Source organism: Bemisia tabaci, chromosome 6 (assembly GCF_918797505.1).
Source record: "Bemisia tabaci chromosome 6, PGI_BMITA_v3".
In the NCBI taxonomy this organism is placed as follows: domain Eukaryota; kingdom Metazoa; phylum Arthropoda; class Insecta; order Hemiptera; family Aleyrodidae; genus Bemisia; species Bemisia tabaci.
The window spans coordinates 22,991,662-23,011,119 of NC_092798.1; the positions used below are offsets into that span (position 1 = coordinate 22,991,662).

The 19,458-nt window shown below is 38.7% G+C and overlaps 1 protein-coding gene across 1 annotated transcript; it reads right to left on the reverse strand.

The window, feature by feature from the left end:
- Positions 1 to 16: 16 nt before the first annotated feature.
- LOC109042406 (probable very-long-chain enoyl-CoA reductase art-1) lies at positions 17 to 13,575 on the reverse strand. Its single transcript, XM_019059114.2, has 7 exons — positions 13,257 to 13,575; positions 8,132 to 8,176; positions 2,578 to 2,716; positions 2,009 to 2,183; positions 1,541 to 1,757; positions 821 to 1,013; positions 17 to 416 (listed from the first exon to the last, which is right to left on the reverse strand). Exons 1-7 carry the CDS (start codon positions 13,260 to 13,262, stop codon positions 289 to 291), a joined length of 903 nt encoding a protein of 300 aa, XP_018914659.1. The 5' UTR covers positions 13,263 to 13,575; the 3' UTR covers positions 17 to 288.
- Between the last annotated feature and the right edge of the window lie 5,883 nt (positions 13,576 to 19,458).

Below are 19,458 nucleotides of genomic sequence, written 5' to 3' on the forward strand. Positions count from 1 at the left end.
GAAACGACAAAAAATGTGTGTTTAAAATTTTTATTTCATTTTTTTTTATTTACAACTTCCATCTTGTTTCCAAGATGGAATAAAAACAGAAATAATAACAATGAATATCATTCTGTTACGACTAGTGGTGTTACATTGATTGGTAACCAAAAAATCTTAACTCACTGAACACATCTTGAACTATCCTGAGGTATACATTCAGTAGGTTGTAGGATTCTCTAGAACTATTTTTTTACCTCAGAAACCCTGTCTGTCATTCTTTCACCAACTAAAAGCAGTTAAGTTACTTTAGATCAAAAACGGGAAAATGGCCTTCCGTTGCTTTGGATAGGTTGAAAATTCTTTCTTGTAATTTCGGTGTTTTCCAAGAGCCCAGATTGTCATCTGATAAGCACCAGCAATTGTGAATATTAAAGCTGGAACAATGAAAAAATTATGATTCGAATAAGAGACGCTATTTTGGCTACAATGATTGAGCACTAGTATCAACAATATTTATGAGTAGTTCATGTCAGCTACTTTGAGCGTGAATTGAATTTGAAAAAAAATCAATGGGAATGTTTTTTAGGAAACAACACTAGTGACTAAACTGTCGATATTGCTCAGACTTTTTTGTTTCGCTGAATCACAAAAACTTATTTAATAAGGTACCCATTATTAGATGAGACTGGTGCTAATAATTTGGCAACTCAGTGTCTCTCTTTGGGTCAAATAAGTACATAATTATGAGGGTATGCTTCTATTATTTTTGTTGAAAATTGTGTAGTGCAATCCGCAGCTTGACTAGGACTACTGTATGATATTATATTTGGATTTTTACCTGGCAAACTTCCAGTCATCACTGAAAAAGCAATCCAACTGCCAATTTCATAAGTGTAGTTGGGGCAGGATACAAGACTGAACAGAATGGTGAAGGGGTTGCCTGTGGCTACTGGGATCTTTCGAACTTTGGTCCCAGGTGGTCGAAGGTTTCGCAATGCAATGTGGATGCTCAAATTTCCCAATTCACAAATCTGTAAAAAATAGAACCCATTGTCATTTTAATTACAAATGAGCAGTCATTTAATTTTGTCTCATTTAGGCGAATTTATTCAAACAAGTTATCCTTTTTTAGTAGCTGTGTGACAATGAGTCGTAAGTCATAAAGATAAAGCTCCAACTACTTCCAAGTCGTCTATAGCTAGCTTTCAGATGGATTTTTATCGGAGCAGATTTGAAGGGCTTGGAGGACAAGGCGCTTAAGTGCAGTTTTCGCTATTTAGAGAAAAACATGTTTGAAGTTTCGAAATTATATGGATCCTAATGGCGGAATGAAATTCCAAACTGACTTTTGATGCTTAAAAATTGGAATTTGGGGCGAATATTTCACAGAATATGTATTAAGACTAGTTTTACTTGAAATCATTTATATCTCAATTTTTTTAAAAACTGCACTCATGCGCCTTGTCTCCCAACCCCCTCATTTAGCGTATGCAAATAAAGTCACAAAGGCTTCTTTCTTTGGATTTTTTTTGTTTAAAAAAATACATACTCAGCTTACCAAAAATGCTGCTAGTCCAACTTTCATCTGGACATCGCTAGGTGGTGTGTAAAGAGGATGATTAGTGAAATATGATACAAAAGCAGCAAAGCCCCAATAATATGAACAGTTCTTGAATAAGTTAGATAATGGCATTGTAGCATTAGAAAATCTGTGTACAAATATAGTCTCTAGAATACGTTTAGCATAATGCACACTCCAACAAATAGCTGCAATCCTGCAACAACAAAAAAAAAATAAATAAATAAATAAAACAATAAATAAATATATATGTAACAAAAATAAGATTCTCAAAAGAAAGACAAAAAATGACATTTTCAAAATTACTGTGTATTAAGTTAGATAATTAGCTTCCAACAATTCAATCACAAGAATCATTCTATAGCTTTGTCTAAATAATTATTTATAGAGGGGTGACAATTCCAATTCTCATAGAAGTAAACCCGGGCATAAGTTTTCAATACTCACGTGACAACACATTCATATTTTGAAGAAGCTGCATCAGCCCCATAGATGAAGCTTGGTCGGGGATAAAATAATAGATATGTGAAAAGTGGGCCAGCATATTCACTCAAGAATACTGTGGACCATCCAATTTGTGGTCCTAAATCCTTAACATATAAAGCTCCACCATCTTGAATTCCTGCGAAAAATTGGAAAAGATGAACATCAATAAACAACCGTACTTGGCTTCTTAGATGTATGATCAGAGCATATTTATTTTGTCATATAAGCTAATTTCAATTCAATGTTAGTAGAAAAAAACGAGAATAAGTAAGTAAATAAACAAGAATGGAAAAGAAACTTCATTTTTTTTATTTAATTTTATTTTTTCTCATTCATTAAATAATTTATATTTTTTGCAGATTAATTATGTAATGAAAAATTCAAATTCAAAGATACAATTTTTAAAAAGAAGGAGAGAGATTTTTGAGTTTTTAAAAGTTTATTGCGGTGATAAATATATATTCTCATTGTTAAATTTCAAAACCTCACAATTTTTTTTCTTTATTTTTGCATAAAGTATTCATAATTACCTAAATTTTCTAAAGTGTCCGAATCTTTGGCTCCTTTGCCTTTTACTTCCAGTCTTATTGATTGTCGTTCTGGGTAAAGTTGCTTCTTGATTTTATATACTTCTTTTTTCACATCCTGCACAGTGCTTGCCTTTGAAAGCTGTGGAAATAATAAAAATTATTTATAGTTTCTTTTTAAAGCCTCTACCTCTTCATTCCAACTTGTACATACTAAAACATCTTATTAGAAAAGTTAACAGCTGCGGAAGCCTCAAAATGCGTCCGAGTGGAGTCAATTTTCAAAAGTTTAGGATAAGCATTCATGATCCCCCTCCTCCTCCCCTTTCTGTAAAGCACACCACACTGGAAAAAAAACACATTGGATCTAGAGTCCAGACTCTTGAAAATATTAACAAGAAAAAACACTCTTGATTCAATGGGATTTTTGCTTGAATTGAAAAGAAATCCGCTTAAATTAAGAGGCTTAATTCTTGATTTAAGTTAGATTCTGATTGAATCAAGAGTACTTTTTCTTGTCGATGTTTTTAAGAGTCTGGACTCTACATCCAATGTGTTTTTTTTTTTTTTTTTTCCAGTGCACATGGCGCATACTTTTATATAAGACCCTTCTTCGATATCTGAAGCGTATTCTGCCGTGCTAAGGAAAAACGCCGTATGAACATTCGAGAGTTGCCAAAGTTCCTTCGATAAAATGTTTACCATCGAGGAAATTTATGAATTTTTGACCTCGAAATTTTCAGGCATATTAACGTTAGTCGAAATTGAGAGCGAAATTATCTGAAAAATATTCATAAGTTTAGCAGGAAATTCATGTTTTATCAAAGGAAATTTGGCGACGCATGAAGGTTCATACAACGTTTTTCCTTAGCAAGACAGTGTTGAGGTTCAGTTACACGATCAAATTGAGCCATCAAATTGGGCCTCTCATCGGTCGCATCCTCATCTCAGGTCTTTTTCCATCAGAGCTTCAGTTTGATGGCTCAATTTGATTGTGTAACTGAACCTTTCGCGTATTGCACGCCCTCAATCGTCAACGTTTATGTTGCATGTTGCATCCTCGAAAGTCCACCATATCAGGCGGACCGTGAACTTTAAGAAAGCAGACCTATCGTAGGAGTGACCGTAAGATTTGAACGAAACATCGGAGAAAGAATAAAAAAATCTACGATTAGACTCACGACAGCTACTCAAGGTCCATACAGGTATAATTGTTCATCACCTCTACTGAAAACTTCCATAAAACTCCCAAGAACATGATTCTTAATTCTGTCAAAGACTCCGTGGCCTTCATCCGACGCACTGCTCTAAAGTTGTAAAAATTGTCATCGTCGTTGTCATCATCTCTGGGTCGTACCTGATCGCTCACCATAATTTTTTTTCAAAGACGAATATGTGATTCGAGTTTAGGATGGATATTGCCCACGAATGTTGTATTTGCCCGAAGCAAAACGTGATTTCATTGATAAGATATTTTGATCCCGTCTGTAAAGTCTCTCGATAAGTAACGTGAGCCCTTTTTAAGTCATTGATACAATAAATATTGCAATAGCACATTAGCGTGGCAAGAACATCCCAAAAGAAGAGCGCATAATAATGGTTTTTTTTTTTTTTTTTTTTTTTTTTTTTTATTTCCAAATGATCCGCCTTTTGGTGACTTGAATTGAACTTAAATTTACTTTTCGGCAAAATTCTAAAAAATTGCACCGCTCAGTTTGAATTTTGTCATAGTAGTTTTCTTTCTTGTTGAATGTGTGAATAATGTACGCCTGTGACGGGTCATGATAACTTCATGCAGGGTAATGTTTCTCTGAAAACAACAAATTGGAAATCAACAGCTTCTCGTATAGTGGGAGAGGATGGTTGATTTTTTGTCAGATAAACGTGCAATTTGACGAGCCTTCTCGACTTTTTTACATTTTTTCACGAGCCCTCTGTTATAATTTTTTTTATCTACTTGTTGCTCAAACCATCGACAAAACAAAACAATAGGTACGGTCTAGAAATGAGACTGAAAAAGGGGAGATACAAGCATGACTATATCCAAAATAGAAAGTGGCTGCAGCGGCGACTTTAGAAGTTGACAACAATTTTTTCTCCATTTAATTAATCTATTCAACTGCATCGATTTGAGGTCAGGCAAGCTTCCATTCCAAGAATCGATTGTTTTACGTACATTTAAATGGAGGAAAAACAATGTTGCCACTGGAAGAATATGAGTTATCATGGAGCGGTGGTCCAGTGACTTTAACGCAAGGTTATAAAAGTGACTGACGTGAAGTGTCGCTCAGGGATCGGGAAACCCTCTGTGAGTTATCCGTGTGCAAGTATATACTGAGACATCGATGCTCAAAACCGTAAGGATGCTTGTATGTGCATACTGCCGGATTGAGGTGAGACGCTGTTTAAGCCTTCAGACGTTGCCAAATTTCCTTCGATAAAATACGACTTTTCTGGGAGACTTGTGAATATTTTTCTTCCAATTTTTCAGGGAATTTTGTTCCCAATTTAAAGAATCTGAAAATTTCAAAAGAATATTCATAAGTTACCTCAAAACTAAACATTTTATCTAGGAAAATTTAGGAACATCCGTTTTTTTTTGTAATTTACACGTACCTTTTTCACTCAGCAAAAACTTCGCGGCACGCACATTTCTCTTTCTTGCACAAAAACAGCCAAAAACTTGTACACTATGCAGTAGTAACATTAAGAGTGGCCATTAAAGAAATCGTCACCTTCCAGGCAAAGTATCACAAGCGCCATGCGACGTTTAAAAATTTCCGCCGCCATTTTATTTTTTTTACAACGAAGCTGTCCGAAAACTTCACTGAATTTTCTTTGTGCTGCCGATAAAATTTAGTGAAATTTTCAAACAGATTCAACCAACAATTTCTCAGTAAAGAAATAAAATGGCGGCGGAAATTTTTAAACGTCGCATGGCGCTTGTGCTACTTTGCCTGGAAGGTGACGAAATATTGTTCAATATGTTGAATCGCAAGCACTTGCGTCTTTACGTCGATTTGAGCAGTAACACGCCTGCCATTAATCAAAGCTTAGAATTCACCTACTTTGCGACTTTATATGATGCTCTGTGATAACACCCTCCATCTTCTTAATATCTCGTTTGTTACTTTCAGAGTTCAGTGAAGAGGGTTCACTAAAACCCTAAAATTTAATCAGCCCAACAACAAGCACAGGGGGTTTCGAATTATTCTAACCCAAACCCCTAAATTTAAAAAAAAAAATCGTTTAAACGACTAAAGAAGAAAATCAAGAGGAAGTGTAGTATCATAAAAAATCACGTAAAAATTGACTGTACTTAGATGGGACCTTTAAATATCTGTTCAGTACCAATGTCCGCAACAGGCATCAACATTTACTCTAGATAAAATCAACCTGGAATCCGGGTGATTATATTGATCAGTTTTTCGCGCCGGCCGAAGCAGCTTTCCCGTGTTTTTTTTTTTTTTTTTTTTTTTTTTTTTTTTTTTTTTTTTTTTTTTTTTTTTTTTTTTTATTAGAAATATGTCGAGCTAACAAGTCCCTTTATTTTGCAAGTAGATTTGGTCCACTGCATTGTATACAAGTTACAACGCGTTTAGGATAAAATCAACCTGGAATCCGGGTGATTATATTGATCAGTTTTTCGCGCCGGCCGAAGCGGCTTTCCCATGTTTTTTTTTTTTTTTTTTTTTTTTTTTTTTTTTTTTTTTTATTTATTTATTTATTTATTTATTAGAAATATGTCGAGCTAACAAGTCCCTTTATTTTGCAAGTAGATTTGGTCCACTGCATTGTATACAAGTTACAACGCGTAATTTTCCGAAGTATGTGGAAGAATAAGTGTACTTTTCCTCCTCGTTTAGTCCACTACTCTTTTTCTCCGTTTGAAATACGCATGTTTAGTCAAATGAGTTCTAAATTGAGCCGACAGCGTTGCCGTTTTAATCGTTACAGGCCTCGGCATTTCCTTTAAGTGAGCTAAACTTGCCAAAATTTAGCCTGGAAAAATGTTCCCCCTCATTGTAAATTTCCAAATTAAGAAGGGGCACGGCACATGAGCGATTTTGGGCATCTAAAAGGATAAGGCATTCCCCTCTTGACATGATTCAGCTTACTTAATGCCTCTATTTGATTGTCTTTTATAACGATCACTAAGTATAAAAGCAAACCAGAAATCCACTCCTCGCGTAAAGAAAAATCCAAGTTTATCAATAAATCAGTCAAAAGTTAGGTAGACCACCAAAAATGTGCTCCGACCAGCAAATCGTGGGGCAGAGATTCGTTTTAAACGAATTTTAATCAGTCAAACTCGAAAATATTGACGGTAACATCCTGGTACAAACAATTGGATATGAGACTTCAGATTATTTTAAAAGTTTCCGATCACTGACAAGTTAGAATGATCAGCTTTTATGCAATATACTTACATTGAACTTAAATACTAGTGTTAACTAGAAGTTTCCTACTATTATTCAATTATTTTTTGACACGGATCGGCAACTGTGCTCTGAACTAAACGAGATATGCTCTCAAACTTGAAGTTGTGAGCGATTGACCTTGAGTTGGTTGCATTTGATCGCTCGACCGAGAATTTAATCCTTCTTTACAAGTCGGAACTGAGAACGGGTAAAAATTCAAACAAATTCATAACGTGCGTTTCAACGACTTCGCAGATTTTGTTACATTTTTTTTAGAAGCTGGCTGGCTCGAAAGAAGTTTTGCATGGAGAATCAGAAAGTTCAAGCGAAACTCCTGTGTACCCGCCGCGCCCTAAGAGTCGATGATCTGCGAAATAAAAGTTTTAAAAAAATCTACCAGGAACTTCACATCTTGAATTTTACTTTTCGGCGGATTTTCCTGAAATTGCTGTCATATATGGGAAGAGCTATATCGGGTGTCAAAAAAGCGGACATTTACTATGAATCGTCACGTTTGGAAGTTTGAATGGTGAAGACTGAGAGTGCATTTTTCATTGGATGGCAACTTTATTGCACAACTATGAAAATGATCGTTCCGGAGAGAAAAAGCTCATTCGAGTGCAATTTATTTTCCCTCGGAGTAAAAACGTGGGGCGAATTTAGATGTAAACTTGAATTAGCAATGAGACTATACGCCGCCACCCATTCCCCTCTCGCCCTCAGTAATGCCGATTAGTTCTAAAAAACAATTTTTTTGCGATGCAGTTGATCAAATTTCAGAAGATATCTTTTACCCAGTTGTCCTAAATTTTGGTTCCACTCGTATGCTACTAGAAAACCTTTATTGTAGTACAGAAATCGCTCAGGCCCCATCATCAATGTTCACATGCAACTTCAATGATGAGTGAATGAAATGTCAATTATTATCTCGTCGTGAAATTTTTATCATTCGGGCTTGCAACGAGCTTCTTTTCTACGTGATATTATATACCACTGATGTGTGATTCAAAAATGCTCGTGTACATGTTTCAAACAGTAATAGTAGGGAATGGTCATTTTGTAAGAAAAATCCGTAGTTCAATCCCCTTAATATGAATGATCCTTTTATGCAGAAGAAAAACTTATCAGTAACATACCTCTACCGCTCCTATAGGCTTCCCAGATGTCGTTAACAGCTCCACCTGCGAAGGAAAAAGAAAGCAAATGAGTGGTAAACTTCATCAGAGGCACCATTTCACTTTCCTTTGGAGCAATGCCAGATTTTTTAATTTTTTTACCCGTGTAAAATTTATTCAGGCGCCCCGCGAGATAAATTCAGAGGGACAAGGACACCCTAAAGAGGGGAGGGACCCTCCCTAGGATTTCTAGGAAGGACTCCGAAAAAAATTCAAGAGTCTCTCTATTAGCATTTATAGTAGTGTCAGTACTTCCAGTCCCTTTATTATGCCCCGTTATCTAGAAAATTGACAATATCGCGATTTGAATCAATAATGGTTTACTTCATCGGTACAATAGGCAACGCTGGAATTAAGTTACGGCACAAGAGAAACTAGCGAAACGCCCCTAGTTAGTTTAGAATGCGACGAGCACCATTCAAATTCTATCTTAACTCCTGCATGCAACTATTCGGGCTCTATGGATGTCCGTGTTGCATACCCACGAAAACTGACGGCGTTTTAACTATCCAGGCACTCACCACTTCACCCGCAGAACCCCCGAACCGCCCGCAACGGCGAACTTTACTGCGAGGAGGATCCAAGACGACAAAGCGTTTTCAATGGAGATGTTGCATGTGTGAGGGATTTGCGATTTGACTGCTGTCTCTTATTTCAAGAGGTGTCTTCGAAGTATAAATGGAGAATGGAGGTGTTGCATGTGTGAGGAATTTGCGATTTGACTGTTGATTCATACGTCAAAATTCACGAGAAACACGATGGTGCCACTGGTTTTCTCTGAAATCAACTCCCAAGCTCAAAAAAAGCTCTGAAGTTGAGGCGAAAATGGAGGGGATATCCCACGCTATCCTGAGAGTCCACCTCTACATCAAGACACAATCTGTCTCCATGCAAAGATAGAGAGCAAATACATTGACAGGGCTGCCACTTAATTTGGGGACTCTAAAATTGCAAACCCGGCAACCCTGCTAATGTATTTGCTCCCTATCTGTGCATGGAGAGCTTGTCTTGATGTAGAGGTGGACTCTCAGGATAGCGTGGGATATCCCCTCCATTTTGGCCTCAACTTGAGAGCTTTTTTTTGAGCTTGAGAGTTGATTTCAGAGAAAACCAGTGGCTCCATCGTGTTTCTCGCGAACTTTTATATATGAATCAACAATCAAATCGGAAATTACTCACACATGCAACATCTCCATTAAGGGCATCTGTCTTTTTCGACCCTCGCAGGAAAGCCTGCCGCACAAGAAAACGAGCCTTGCAGAGAGGTTGAACATGGAATTTTTTACTAAAACTGCTACTTTTCATGTTAATCCTCCATATCATTTTTATAGGGTGTCTCTTTAAAGAAATTTTATGAAAAAATCAATGCAATTATAGGTACTTCTAAGACCTTTACACTCCGTAATAACATCGATATGAGCTTGTAATGTTTCCACATTTCATCCGACTCCTCTTATTGACTCGCTTAACTGTGCGTCGCTGGTGAGGTGCTGTAGTGTCTGATTTCAAAACGCCTGCAGTCCCGTGCTTATGCAACACGGACATCCATGGAGCCCGAATAGTTGCATCCAGGGGTTAGAACGAACACTCACCGAAGCTTCGGTTGTTTCTCTCACACCTCAACTTAATTCCAGCGTTGCCTGCCATTGTACCGATGAAATAAACCATTGTTGTTTATCGCGACATTGTCAATTTTCCGAGCAATTCATTATTTAAATGTATTATAACGACGCCAACCTTCGGAATCGCAAAAAAATTAGGTATCTGAGCATGATACGCAGAGTTTCCTTCCACCTATACTTTAATGAGTCGTATGTAAACAGATTGCGATTTTACGCACGAGTTATTCAGACAGATAGTTTGTATAGTTTTTGGCAAACGTGCGCAAAAACTCAGTTCAAAACCAAAGTTGCACTTGTGAAGTTGAACTAGTGTTGCGCCAAACAGCATATCTTTTTGAGGGAAAACTGTGCTTGATTTGGCTTTTCCCCTCTGTATTGAGTTTTTCAGTTTTAAATTGAGTTCTTATACACACGTTGACCAAAAAACTACGAAGTCTCTGTCTCAGTGAGTCGTCGTTTGTGTGGATTTTTCCCCCTTTCAGAAAACCTAATTTTGACGTTTGAATGCGAAATTTTCAAAGATCAATCCTGATAAATCGCATGGAATTTTGAACAAAAACAATGACTATTCGTCTTTCGAACTGGAATGTCTTGAAGTGGTGCAAGCACGCGCCCAGGTTTAAGTTCAAAGAACCCACCGGAAGTGTTTTTTTCTTTTTTTAAAAAGTGACAGACAGTGTTCCAATTTCATTTGCTCTAATGAAGCAATTTTCATCGTATTTAGAAAGTGCTGGCCAATTTTTTTTGTTTTGTTTTCATTTTCTCCTCCGTCGAGTGCTTGTCTCCCCGCAGACAGCTTCAATTTTGATAGGCATAGTTTGCATAATGGTGAAATGAGTCAAGCTCGCGGCTTGCTCCCAAATCATATTTGAATACAATCGATGACTCTGATGAGAAAGAGTAACGTGTTTGAATATCAATTTCTCTCTCCGTTCTATATGAGACCCTAGGTATGCCTAAGCTGCCAAAAGGTATAAAGCTCAACCATACCTTCTGGGAGAACCTATCGTGACTTTTCCCCAAAGTGCCGTCGCATGAATGGACTACATTTTGCAATAAGGAGCCACTATCTCTGGCTCTCCCATAAAAGCACCTATCTGCATAGGGACATAAATGGCAAGTATGTTGTTTCTAAAATGGGCCAAAAATAGTAGTTCCTTACTGCAAAATGTTATCCAAATACTATACAATGTGAATTTGCATAACGCAGACGCAAATTGTATCATTTGATGCATTTATTTCGAAAAGTTTAACACTTTTCCGAACTTCATGCCATCTCTGAAAACCCCTTGCTTTTCTTTTAATTTGAATATTGTAGGGTATGAACACTTCCTCAAACTTCTTGATGGCTATCACGAGTGAGTTTACAGCTATTCGACCTAATTTTTAGATAAAAATCACTATTATTGAGGGAGAAAATTGGAGAATCATGATCTGCATTTTATTTTTTATCTCAAAGTCCGCTTAATTTGATTGCTCTCCCCCTCTCCCCCTGAGTGAGATAACGTAGAGGAAAGAGGGAGGAGAATATAGTTAATTTGTGTTACATATAATTTCCGCGATGATGAAACAGAAGAGAGTATTTTATTGCAACTCGGCAACTTGTTTTTCTATTTGCAATGTTGCAAATTATTCTTAAATTTTAAAACCAGACAACGTTGTCTCTCACAAATTTCCGCGATTTTTCGTGGCTCCAAATAATTTGATAAAAATTCTGAATATTAATGTCGGTTTGTTTTCTTTTAAAAATAGAATTGAACTAGAAAATGTTTAATATCGCTAACAAATTATTGGTACATGCCGATAATCTAAGGTAAAAATCATGTATAAAAAGTCCTACTTATTATCGCTGGCTAGAAATAATCTCAGAAGTATATTTTCCTACTCAGTTACATTTGACACTTGACTCTACATCCTCCCTTCTATACCTATAATATTTATGAAACATTTCTATAAGCGCAAGTTTGTATGGTTCCCCATTCTAAGAGGAGGTCGGAAGTTGAAACGGTTCAACATGAACACAAGTTCTAAGCCTGAAATCAATCGAACCAATATTCGATAAATTAAATGATGAGAGTGACGACGTCGCTATACGTTCTATCCTAGAAGTGCCTTGCGCTCACGGCAAAACATTAAAATGATAAACCAGTTTTTCCAATTTTAAGCTGCGCGTTTTCCTCAGTAAGTAATTGATCATTTGAACCTCATTTGGAAGGAAAGAACCACTATTTCTGGCGCACTCATAAAACTACTTATCTGCATTGGAAAATCAAAGAGACGTATGTTGTTTCTGAAATGGCTTCAATACCTATACAGCTTCTTCATTTCATAAGTGTAGTCCATTTTATCATGCACGCACGATTTGGTTGACGGAAGTATTATTTAGTATTTTTGAAGAAGAAAGAAGTTGAAGAATCGCGTATATCTCTATATTTGGACGTGTAACAGTGCTGAGAGGAACTGTGTTTTGCGTAAATCCTACTCACTTAACTGCCTAGTTCCTTTTAGTATAAATACGCTGTCCATTTTAGAAGAGGGGAGGGGAAGGTTACCAAAAACTACCCAATGAGTAGATAAAAATATGTAATACCTACAGTCTAAAGGATCTGATTTTCCCCCAAAATACCTTCGAGAAATCGATTGCATTTTGCAATTAGGAACTACAGTTTCAGGCTCATTTTAGAAACAACCTATGTGTCGTTACTTTCCCTATGCAGGTAGGTGTTTTTGGGTATTAGCCAGAAATTGTATTTTCCTTATTTTTTTAATATGCAGACCAAATAATTCGCGTATGACATGAAGTCTTTGCCTGAACAGATGAATGTGCCTTATTTCCAAGCAGAATCGCCCTAGTCAAATTTCCCTGCAAAGCATGCCTTATGTTGACTCTTTTTTGCTCCTATCTACCTTTACCACTCGTAGTTTTCCAAACAACGGTGCTAATCACGACTTTTGATGACACCTTCTTTTCGGGAAAGATTTCCACAAAAATCTCAAAAGCAGTCCTACTGAGGATGTGCTTTGTTTCAAGTTGCGCTTACTCGTTTAGGTATTTTGGTTGCACTATCAGTCTCACAATAACAACGGTGAGGCTCATAGTGTCCTCCTTATAATTTTCTTGTTTGCCGGTTGAAAATGCGGGTGTGATCCCTGCGAAACGTCCCGGGTTTTTTATTTTTCTTTTATTTCATTTTATGTTTATTATTTGCGGCCTTAGTCCCGTTTTAAGTTGTTTCTTTATAAATATTTCGGGCCGATTAAGTTGTTTTTTCTACTGAGGATGTGGATCAAGAAAGGGACACGGAAGCCTTTTATTCGATGGCAAGGTCACGGAACTTTTTTCCCGGTGATTTTCCCGGCTTTTTTCCTTTTCAATTCAGTTGGAAGCTATCCAGTCATCAGAGGCACGATGACTTTTATTTTTGTAGGTTGGGATTGAGCTGCGAGTAGAGTGTAGCGCTTACCTTCATTTTGAACGCAATCAAAGCGACCAAACACGGACACTAAACGGAATAAACGTTAACTGATCTAAATGACCGCACTTCGGAAAAGAGACGCAGATCAAACTTCACACACAGATCCGTCGCGGCAATCACAACCAGTTCGGGAACATACCTAACCTGTTTCACGATACCGCTGCAACTAGCTTTTCTTTTTCGCCACCGGCGCCGGGACTCATTTAATTGCAAGTAGGGTTTCTGCCGAGCGAAGTTCTAGCCGCGCGGATTCCGATCCAGTCATCCTTGGTTTCGCGCGCGATTCTCGAACCGCGGTGTTCGCTCCCGTGCTAAGTCGGATCAGCACTCAGCAGCGCTCGCTGTACTATAAACAAAAACAAAAAAAATTGAGGAAACTGGAAAAAAAACAATGCGCGCGTGCCGCACTTGGGTCACTATTCGTTGAGTTGGCTGAGGTTAGTCTTGATATGTAGTTTTCCAACCAGGGGCGGATATAGCAATTTGGCAACAACGGATTCTCTCCATTTAAACCTATGTTAAATAATCGATTCTTGTGGGGGCACTTGGCCCCTCCAAGAATCGATACATTTCCATAGGTTTAAATGGAGAAAAACAGTGTTGCCAGTTTGCTGGATCCGCCAATGTTTCCAACACTACTTCTCCGGACCACTGTGCGGAAGGTGTCGTGAACTACTCTACCGTGCGAAGGAAGAACGCCGCATGAACATTCGAGAGTTGCCAAATATCCTTTAATAAAATTTTGATTTTTAAGGAAAGCTCCGAATATTTTCCCTTGAAATCATCAAACATATTATATCAAATTATGAACAAAATTAGCTGAAAAATTAAATGATAAATATTCATAAGGTTAGCAGGAAAATCGTGTTCTATGAAAGGAAATTCGGCAACGTCTGAAGGTTCATACGGCGTTTTTTCTTGGCACGGCTACATGGGTCATTCAGGTCATTTAGTGGCCGAACGTCAGGCAAGCCGTCTCGCATAGGCGGATTTGGACACTTCGAAATAGGGGAGGGGGGGGGGGGGGGGTAAAGAAGGTCCGGAGACGGAGGGCTTCCTCCAGAACATTGTCAACATTTTAAAGCATGTAACATGCACTGTGAGTCAATTTCGTCATGACTAATCATTCCAATCACAAACATCCTTCATTCTTTGTTTCTTCAATTTTCTTCCTCGTTCGGAACTGAACCCGGGGGGGGGGGCGGGGGGGGGGGGGCGGCGGCATCCCTTAGAATCCTTAGATCCGCGCGCGTATGCCATCCCGTGGTAGCGCTTAATTTTATTCGGAATCTCAATGAAAAACAATACAACATGATCTGTATCGTGAACAAGGAGTAGTAGAAGGAGGAAGGGGTGCAGGAAGTTTTTTGTATCAAGAGATAGTTGTTATCTCAGTCTTAAAATTTCTTCACTCTTGGAAACTTTTCGGAAAGTTTTTGCGGAATGAGATCCTACTCCGCCTAAATAGTTTGGAGTACGCATTGTGCTAAAAACTTCCCAAACTCAGCGACTTTCTTCTCATTGTTCGCTTAAAGCAAAAAAGTTTGCCGAGAGGGTCCCCCCCCCCCCCCCCCCGCCCATGCCGCGCTTCATGCCACCTAGACCAGCGCCGGCGCCACAACCGGTCCTCCCCGCGCTAACTCTGCGGGAAATGTGTTTTCCGAAGGGCGGTGTCCGTTTAACGAGTCGCCTGAATCACCCCCTCACTGGAAAAAAAACACATTGGATCTAGAGTTCAGGCTCTTGAAAACATTGACAAGAAAAAGGACTCTTGATTCAATCAGATTTAAGCTTAAATCAAAAGGAAATCCGCCCAAATTAAGAGGCTTGGTTCTTGATTTAAGCTTAAATCTGATTGAATCAAGAGTATTTTTTCTTGTCGATGTGTTTAAGAGTGTGGACTCTAAATCCGATGAGTTTTTTTTCCCCCCAGTGCTCTTGTCCGAACTTTAAGAACTCGCTGTCCGATTGCGCAAAGCCGATTGCGCTCCGAATCAAGATCGCTCCAGCCCTAGATCAGAACTACACACCGCAAAAATTTCACCTCAATTATCTCAAATCCAGTCGATTGATCGAATGGAACAAAGACCGCCCACCTCTCCGCGCATACCTACCCGTCGATAGCTGAGAATCCGATTTCCGGTATCTTTTCATCAAACTGCAGTCTAGACCGCCGCGAACAATTTGGCCTAAAAACGTTTAAAATTAGCAGAGATAAAAGCCCTCTTAATCTGGCAAAGTCGTCAACAGTCCGAAAAAGTTAGAGATCAATTTGAGCTCAATTGAGCAAAGTAGGGACCCTGAAAATAAGCTAAAAAAGGATATCAGTGAAAAATCTCTCGCCTTGCGTGCTAAAACAAGTCCAAAGACACTGTAACTACCCACCTTTTTTTTTTTTTTTTTTTTTTTTTTTTTTTTTTTTGTAAAACATATGTAATGTTTTCCCACTCCTTCCCTGTTACGAACCTTAAATTAAGGTCTATTTCTATGTTCAATGCAAGTAATATTTATTAGTGGATGTTAGTGGCCCACGACCAGCTAGCTTTTTCCTATGTATGAGTTCATTCAAGTATGCATGCCAGCGCCGCGCCGCTTTAGGTACGTAACTAAACAATCTTGTCTGCTTATACATTTGCCTACAGAGCAGTTTGAAGGAGTTTTCACGTCAATCAATTTTGTTCCTACGACCTCAATCGCGCTAATCACTTTATTTCAAAAAGTTATTATTTTTTTTTCATTCATTCTGCTGTGGTCAGACAATACAGATTTGCTGATTCTTTTAATAATTTCAAAAGCGTCCCTGCATTCTTTCATTTAGAGAGACGAGAACTAGGATAGAAGCGAATCATTCTGTGTTCGTAAAGTCGCGAGACTTTCGTCGTTTCTTCAGTAGCTTCGCTTTGAAACGCGTTGCAGGAGACGAGTAAAAAAAAATTGAAATTGAAATTCTTTAGAACAATAATATACGCTGTACCTAGAGCACATCTGCTAAGGTAAGTTTCCGAACGCCTCACCACCACGGAGATAAAAAGAATCGTTGCTTTTACAGTTCTGACAGTGAATCCCAAGTCTTACCTATTCTTCTTTTCGTAGTTACAATGTTACTTTTGTGGTACCAATGGAGATGTTGCATGTGTGAGGAATTTGCTATTTGACTATTGACTCACATGTAAAAGTTCGCGAGAAACACGATGGTGCCACTGGTTTTCTCTGAAATTAACTCCCAAGCTCAAAAAAATCTCTCATGTCGAGGCCAAAATGGAGGGGATATCCCACGCTATCCTAAGAGTCCACGTCTACAGGCCCGCCACATCCCATCTCGGGCCCTGGTACCAGTTTTAAGGTCCGGGCCCCAAGCACGGAGGGGGGGGGGGGTCCGAGGGGCATCCCCCGAGAAATTTTAGAATTTATATGACTAATCGGACGCATTTTGAAGCTTCCATAAAGAATTTTTCCATCAATTTCTGCGGAATAATTATGTTTTTTTTCTACATCCAGCACAAAATACTTGCGAATTGTTGCATTCAAAACATCTGGAAAATGTATGTATTTATTTTTTTTTTTTTGGCGGGGGGGGGGGCATATGATACTATTTTCAGTTCTAAGAGAGCCAGGCCCCCCTGGACTCCCCCTTCGTTTGTCTATGGCAAGGGAGTTGAGCCATGAGCCATTGAAATCAAGGATGCCCAGACTGGAGACTCTTAGCATCTGACGACGGAAGAAAATGAAACGCAGAAAGTAAGAATATCCCTCTGTACTGAAAATCTTGAAAAAAGATAGAAATTTTCCAAGAAGTATACTTCTCTGAAAATTTAAGAAGAATTCTACAGTGCCCCAGCGTGTTTCTGAAAATCTATTCACCTTTTGCGAAATTTTTAGGGTAAATTTTTCACTTTTTCTTACGAAACGAGGGGTGCATGTGAATTCGTATGTAAATGACGGAAGACTTAAATGGAAATAGCCCCCATGCGCGCTGCGCTTGTCGATTTTCTTTGACATTTTTGCAGTGGTTAATGCATAGCTGAAGTGCGCTCCAGCTAGAATTGTATTTAGCAAATGGGTGGTTTTTCTAAGAGGATTAAAAATAAACAAGTGCTACGGAATATAACAAAAGAATATGAACTATCCAAAACGATAATCCGGGTATCGGAACTTGGCCGTTTAGAAAACGCCTTCAAACACGGCGTGATACCTCACGCATTCCGGAGAGTTCAAATAGTTGTATCATTGCGCCGTAAGAATGTGACGGAAGATTTAAATGGAAATAGCCTCCATGCACGCTGGGCTTGTCGATTTCCTCTGAAATTTTTGCAGTGGTGAAATGCATAGCTGAAGTGCGCTCCAGCTAGAATTGTACCTATTTAGCAAATGGGTGGTTATATTCTACGAGGATCAATAATAAACGAGTGGTACGGAATATAACAAAAGAATATGAGCTATCCAAAACGATAATCCGGGTATCGGAACTTGGCTGGTTTGAAAACGCCTTCAAATGCGGCGTGATACCTCACGCATTCCGGAGAGTTCAAATAGTTGTATCATTGCGCCTTAGAAATGCGACGGAAGATTAAAATTGAAATAGCCTTCATGCTTGCTGGCCTTTTCGATTTCCGTTAACATTTTTGAAGTCATGAATGCGCTTAAGTGCGCTTCAGCTAGAATTGTATATAGCAAGTTGGTAATTTTTATAGGAGGATTATAATTAAACAAGTGGTTAGAAATGGAAACAAAATAAAATGAACTATGCAAAACGATAATCCGGGTATCGGAACTTGGCTGTTTTGAAAACGCCTTCAAATGCGGCGTGATACCTTACGCATTCCGGAGAGTTCAAATAGTTGTATCATAGCGCCGTAAGAATGTGACGGAAGATTTAAATTGAAATAGCCTCCATGCACGCTGGGCGTGTCGATTTTATTTGACATTTTTGCAGTGGTGAATGCATAGCTGAAGTGCGCTCCAGCTAGAATTGTATTTAGCAAATGGGTGGTTTTTCACGGGTAACACGGGCTCCCTCCGGGGTCCGGGCCCCGGTACCAGGGACCCAGTATCCCCCCCCCCCCCCTTGTGGTGGGCCTGCACGTCTACATCAAGACAAACTCTCTACGCAAAGATTGGGAGCAAATACATTAGCAGTGATGCCATGTTCCAGTTCTAGAGTCTCCAAATAAAGTGGCAGCCCTGTCAATGTATTTGCCTCCTATCTTTGCATGGAGAGTTTGTCTTGATGCAGATAGGTGGACTCTCAGGATAGCGTGGGATGTCCCATTGTCCCCTCCATTTTGGCCTCAACTTGTGAGCTTTTTTTGAGCTTGGGAGTTAATTTCAGAGAAAACCAGTGGCACCATCGTGTTTCCCGTGAACTTTTCCATCAGAATCCATGGTCAAATCGCAAATTCCTCACACCTGCAACATCTCCATTATTTCGGTCCCAGTAAGCCCTTGTCTCTACGGGACATTTTCCCGGGATTTGTCTAAGAAAAATATCCCATGGGCATGTATGCATACCAACTCGTACCCAATTATTTTTGGGCACCGAAGCCAAGAAATTGCTTTGGTTTTTTTTTCCACCTACCTCCAGGTTTCCTGAAACACGTTCCTGTGGCCGGTAAATGGACCGCGTTTAGCAGAAAGGAACCAAGCCACATGCTAATGCCCAATTTATCTGGGCAATTTAATTTTTTACAGGAGAACGTTTGTGCGGATTCCTTCGAAAATTTCAAGGACTTTGCTTCGTACCTACTGTGCAGAAAAGTCACTAGAATTTGCACAAATATCAGCACAATCGTTTTCATGTAAAATACCTATTAAATTGCTCGATTAAATTTGGCAATAGCTGGTGTTGCCTGATTCCTCTCTATCTTACGCGGTCCGTATGAGGCATTTTTTTTTTTTAAATTTTTATTTCCCGTAAAATTGATGGAATAAATTTCTTTTAAAAAATCCGAGGTCATTTTCGGTTTTAACAGCCAAAATTAAGTGGGAGTTTTCATTGGATCCGTGAATTAAATGATTTTCCCGTCCTTGTAAATAAACAGACCATAGTTTTATATAGAAGTATGTGAACGGATCACTGAAGCCATTTGACCCAAAACATCTTGTCATCAGTTGTAGCGAAGAAAATTTTTGGCATGCTACTTATTGACACCTGCGCTTTTTTGTGTATATTTGCCTCGCGAATGAACTCGGT

What these genes read in the sequence shown, in the direction of transcription:
- LOC109042406 (XM_019059114.2), bottom strand. An exon ending in GGACACTTTAGAAAATTTAG is followed by an intron (nt 2,184 to 2,577) that starts GTAATTATGAAT and finishes AATTTTTCGCAG; the next exon opens with GAATTCAAGATGGTGGAGCT. An exon ending in TTGGACTAGCAGCATTTTTG is followed by an intron (nt 1,014 to 1,540) that starts GTAAGCTGAGTA and finishes TATTTTTTACAG; the next exon opens with ATTTGTGAATTGGGAAATTT.